Source organism: Sinocyclocheilus anshuiensis, unplaced genomic scaffold (genome assembly GCF_001515605.1).
Source record: "Sinocyclocheilus anshuiensis isolate Anshui unplaced genomic scaffold, SAMN03320099.WGS_v1.1 scaffold1541, whole genome shotgun sequence".
Lineage (NCBI taxonomy): Eukaryota > Metazoa > Chordata > Actinopteri > Cypriniformes > Cyprinidae > Sinocyclocheilus > Sinocyclocheilus anshuiensis.
The window spans coordinates 715,379-721,193 of NW_015540952.1; the positions used below are offsets into that span (position 1 = coordinate 715,379).

The following is a 5,815-nucleotide window of genomic DNA, read 5'->3' on the forward strand; positions in this document are numbered from 1 at the left end:
GTTCTGTTTTTCTTCTATGGAAAACAAAGGGAGGAAAAAATTTTTTTTGTCTATATAATGAAAGTCAGTGGGGTCCAAAACTATGGAAGCTTGTTTCTGGAATATAAAAATAAAAAAGGTAATTCTGACATTTTTCCTCTCACAATTTGGACTTGTGAAAAAAGCCAGAATTGTTAAAAAAAAGGTGCGAGATAAAATTGTATGATAAATTCACAATTTTTTTTATTTATTCTGTGGTGCAACAACATGATGGTTAGTAAATGACAATTTTCATTTTTGGATGACCCAAAATGAAAATTCTGTCAACATTTACTCACCCTCAAACATCTATGACTTATTTTCTCCTGAGGAACATAAAGGAAGATATTCGGAATAATGATGGTATCAAAACTGATTTCCCACTGACTTGCATTGTAATTTTTGTCCGTACAATGTAAGTCAACAGTAACTGAAATTGTTTGGTTACCAACATTCTTCAAAATATCTTCTTTTGTGTTCCACAGAAGACAGAAAGTCACACAGTTTTGGAGCAACAAGAGGATGCGTATATGATGACAGAATTTTCATTTTTGGGTAAAGTATCCCTTTAAATGTGCTCCAAGATCCTTTGGGTGGACACTTGTTTTAAAAGGCATGCTCAAGCATCACAGCAACAGAACCTTCCTCAGATGTGGAACCAATCAGAAGAGGCTGTTTGAAGGACACTGCCTTCATCATACAAGCCTCAGAAAGGCAGCAGTAGACCTATTGGCCATCACATGAATAAATTACACTTTAAATTATATTCAAATTGAAAACACTAATTTTAAATTATAATTTTTTTTCACATTACTGTTTTTTACTGTATTTTTGGTCAAATAAATGCAGCCTTGTTGAGAGCTTAAGAGACATTAACATTAAAACATCTTACCAACCCAAAACTTTTGAACAGTAGTGTATAATTAACGGACAATATACAATACTTTTACACCATTTATTAATCAGGGTAATTCTGACATTTTTCCTCTCACAATTTGGACTTGTGAAAAAAGCCAGAATTGTTAAAAAAAAGGTGCGAGATAAAATTGTATGATAAATTCACAATTTTTTTTATTTATTCTGTGGTGCAACAACATGATGGTTAGTAAATGACAATTTTCATTTTTGGATGACCCAAAATGAAAATTCTGTCAACATTTACTCACCCTCAAACATCTATGACTTATTTTCTCCTGAGGAACATAAAGGAAGATATTCGGAATAATGATGGTATCAAAACTGATTTCCCACTGACTTGCATTGTAATTTTTGTCCGTACAATGTAAGTCAACAGTAACTGAAATTGTTTGGTTACCAACATTCTTCAAAATATCTTCTTTTGTGTTCCACAGAAGACAGAAAGTCACACAGTTTTGGAGCAACAAGAGGATGCGTATATGATGACAGAATTTTCATTTTTGGGTAAAGTATCCCTTTAAATGTGCTCCAAGATCCTTTGGGTGGACACTTGTTTTAAAAGGCATGCTCAAGCATCACAGCAACAGAACCTTCCTCAGATGTGGAACCAATCAGAAGAGGCTGTTTGAAGGACACTGCCTTCATCATACAAGCCTCAGAAAGGCAGCAGTAGACCCAGGCGTCGAGCGTCAGCGTGGGGTCTGTGGACGCAGGGGCCACTGGGATTGATGAGACGATCGAGATGGGTTCAGAGAGATCACTGATGCTCCCCGTCACAGTTCGCCCTTCCAGTAACCACTCATTACCTGCCGAGAAAAACAACACGGCTTAGTGTGCGGTCAATGGACGATTCCTGTAATGTTTGATATTTCTGGCTTATGTTTGTATGAAAGGCACTGGTTCCTAAAGCACCATGTGTTTGGGTGTAAAACAACACATATACACCTGCCAACGCAATGAAATATTCTCTGACAGTTGATGGGGACTTTTCAGTGTGCATACAAACACAATTTCAGTAGGGAATCATGTACGCTAGTGGTTCATGGTTCTGCAATGCCGTGTGAACTAGGTGTGTCACTGGCCTTGAATCAGAGGGAGGCTACTAAGACAAGTGACGGATAGAATTAGGACAGTGTCCAATCAAATGATCCCCAGTGAGACTGAACAGGAGAGGACGTGAGCAAAGACCTACAGGGCTGACCTATGTAAAACATATGCACAGAGCACAGACCATAAACTGTCAGAAAAATAATTCTATGAGGGCAAGGTTTACACATTTTTGTCAAACTCAAAATTCAATAAAATAAATGACACTATGTTTGATATTTTATCTAATCTGATATTCATAATTTTTAAATGTTGCTTAAGTGTGCAAATACCTATTTACAAATAAACTAAAAGCTGTTCTCTTTAAATTCATGCAACTATATAACTAAGCCTAGATTTAAAAAAATATATAAAATCACATCTCAATCATTCAAATGCTCACCAAAGCTGCATTTTTGATCAAAACAGTAATTATTATTACAGTAATAATATAGCAATATTACTACAATTTAAAATGTTTTCTATTTTACTATTTTGTAGAATATATAATTCATTCATGTGATGGCAAAGCTGAATGTTCAGTAGACATTCAGCATGATCCTTCAGAAATCATTCTATTCATGCTGATTTGTTGATCAAGTAACATTTCTTCTTATTATCAATGTTGAAAATGTATGTCTTAATATTTTTGTGACATTTTTATCTATGAGGGCAAGGTTTACACATTTTTGTAAAACTCAAACTGTCTTTCATTAAAATAAATGACACCATCTTTGATATTTTATCTAATCTGATATTAATTTTTAAATGTTGGTTAAGTGTGCAAATACTTATTTACAAATAAATTATAAATAACTAACAGCTGTTCTCTTTCAATTAACTATATAACTAATATTTTTTTTAAATATATAAAATCACAAGTAAATGTACATATAAAATCATAAAAATAATGGTCATATTTTTTGTCACTTTTGATGGCACTTTCCTCAAGTCTCCATTAATTTCTGACCCTGCTAATGTAACCATTTACATAATGATAATAATTTTGCCAGGAGAACAAATTACAGGAATTGAATCTCACACTTGTATTTACATATAACACACAAAACAATTAACACTATTAACTAATACACAATGCGAAGCCACCCACAAACAAGCACTCACGGTAATTTGGTGCATAATTACAGTCAATCAATCAAAGTCAGACAGAACTATTAGTTGCCTTTTCTGAGAATTTAACACCCACAGGCAATCAGGCTTTTTTGGTCCTAATGGGTGTCTTTGTTCTAATTATGCAGAGTAGCCCCCCGGGACTTTTTGTCACTTCAACTATGACCACTTTCGTCAACTAATTAGGTGCTTGTTTATTGGATTTTACAATGTTCTGGTGCGGACTGCGGAGCGTAGACAAACAACCAGTGTGATGAGCAGAAGTCGTCTCTGGTGACTGGGCTGATTATCAATCATGGAAGTTGTGCTTTCGGGTGGGATTGACGTTTTTGTGAAGAAGAACTGAGAGAAAAGAGAACAGGAAAGACAAATGTTGCAGCAGACGGATGGAGGGTGAGGCAGAAATGATGATGCTAAAAGAGAAGAGAGAGAGAGATAGGAAGGGTAAGATAGAATGAGGGGTTGACCGTGTGTTGGGATGCATAGAGCAATTGTTTATTTATCCTTGGATCATCTCCCAGTATGGCCAGCTGGTCCCTGAAGCCTGCTGAAAATGTGTGAACACAGCAATCCAGCAAAGAGAATACTACACGGAGGAGCCCCAGAGGAATAGTGTAAAAGGTGCGAAAAACTGCATGTAAACAAATGCGTTTTACATAATATGCATGGTAAGTGATTGGCATTGAGAGCTAGTAAAGATGCTCTTATTGGATACATTTGATTTTGTACCTTCTGCAGATAAGCTCCAGAAACTAGGGGCTTCTTCGGTCAGCTTGGTCCCAGCCGGTAGTGCCAATTTCAGCAAAAGTGTCACTGAGTGTCCTGAAGGAACTGTGATTGATGGCATTGTAAAGACTGGGGCTGATTTGGGAAGCTTGGGAAGCTTTCTGACCGCAGGTGTGTTGCTAGTGGCGGTTGTGAGGACAGCATCAACCTCTTGCTGAACTACAATGGGAAACTGGCGCAAAAAAAGAGAAAACAGTAAAAAAAATCGTTAAGAATGACAACTGACAAATGACAACCCACATGTAGGGACTCACCAAAGAGACAGTTTTGGTCTCCAGGTCCAGGACTTTGATGCAATGGTTGTTGGTGTCCGCCACATACAGCAGCTTTCCTTCTTCACCCAGACACAGGCCTCCGGGTTCATTGAAGCTGGACTCCAGAAAGCTCGGGCCAAGTCCGTTCCCAGCCTTCCCTGTGCCTGCAAGCACCTTGCACTGCTTAGTCTTCGGATCCACCACTTTGATCTACAACAGAGAAGCTCTTTCATGCTCGTGGAGTCAATGACCATTGGTAGTTAAACTAAGTGCTTGCCGATTCAAAAACTTGCACCATTTTTTGTGGTTAAAGGAATAGTTTTCTCAAAAATAAAAATTTGCTGATAAATTACTCACCCTCAGACCATCCAAGATGTAGAAGAGATTGTTTCTTCATCAGAACAAATTTGGTGAAATGTAGCATTACATCACTTGCTCACCAATGGATCCTCTGCAGTGAATGGGAATGAGAGCTGATAAAAAACATCACAGTAATTCACAAGTAATCCACACGACTTAAGTCCATCAATTAACGTTTTGTGAAGTAAAACTTTAAACTATTGTGAAAAAGTCCATCCCCTGTTGTCCTTAAAATCCACCTACATATTTGTTTAGAACCGTTTTGGCTTAATGGTGCTTTATCTGTGCATTTTCCTCTCCTGAATTAGACAAGACAACTTTTTCACTGGAGAAAGCAACATTAAGGATAGTCTCTCATTCTGACGGCACCCATTCACTGCAGAGGATCCATTGGTGAGCAAGTGATGTAATGCTACATTTTTCCAGATCTGTTCGGATGGGGGAAAAAACCCTTTTACATCTTGGATGGCCTGATGTGGAGCAAATTCCAGTAAATAAGTATGAGAATTTGGAAAGTTTCACAAATAAAAAGTAGAAGAGAAAAATATGAAATAACAATAATAGAATAGGTTTGATCACAAAAACATACTTTTGTCAAATGTTTTCTTTAAAAAGTGTATTTAAGCTGTATTTAAAGAGGTGGTTGATTGCGATTTCACTTTTTTAACATTAGTTAGGGTGTAATGTTGCTGTTTGAGCATAAACAATATCTGCAAAGTTACGAAGCTGAAGGTTCAATGTAAATGGAGATATCGTCTTTTAAAATTCTGTCAGTTTAATGCCTACGAAAACGGCTGGTAGGGACTACAACAAGTTACTTCCCGGGTTCGTGACATCACAATCCCAGATAAACCCCGCCCTCGGGAAAAGGCAGCAAAGGGGGCGAGGCCATGCGGCGCTGCTTTAGAGAAGAGAAAACTAGAGGTGCACGTAAAAATTCTTGTCTTCTAACGATTCTAATGGATTCACAAGTTTCAAAATCAATGTTCTAAAGCAGCAGTTCTTAATACTGTTCCCGCGTCCCCCTGCTCTGCACACGCTCTGCATCTCTCTCTCTCTCTCTCATTCATCAGTGAACCACCTCTTTAATTAAAAATTACACTTAGTCTGATTTTATCTAATCAGTTTTTTTCAATGCTGCTTCAGTGTCAAAATATATACTGGGGCCACAATTTGATTAATTTATGCAAATGCAGGCTATAACCTCTTCATGAAAAGAAATCAACAATTCTTTTTATGCAACTGTACAAGGCCTAGATATA

The 5,815-nt window shown here is 37.2% G+C and overlaps 1 protein-coding gene across 1 annotated transcript; it reads right to left on the reverse strand.

Annotated features, from left to right (window-relative positions):
- Positions 1-279: 279 nt before the first annotated feature.
- Positions 280-4,403, reverse strand: LOC107689963 (NHL repeat-containing protein 2-like; the record flags this gene model as incomplete). The annotated part of the gene is made up of 4 exons (XM_016488173.1): positions 280-744; positions 1,612-1,742; positions 3,883-4,111; positions 4,194-4,403. Coding segments are annotated over 4 exons (690 nt in total), but the record flags the coding sequence as incomplete, so codon positions are not given.
- Positions 4,404-5,815: the final 1,412 nt, after the last annotated feature.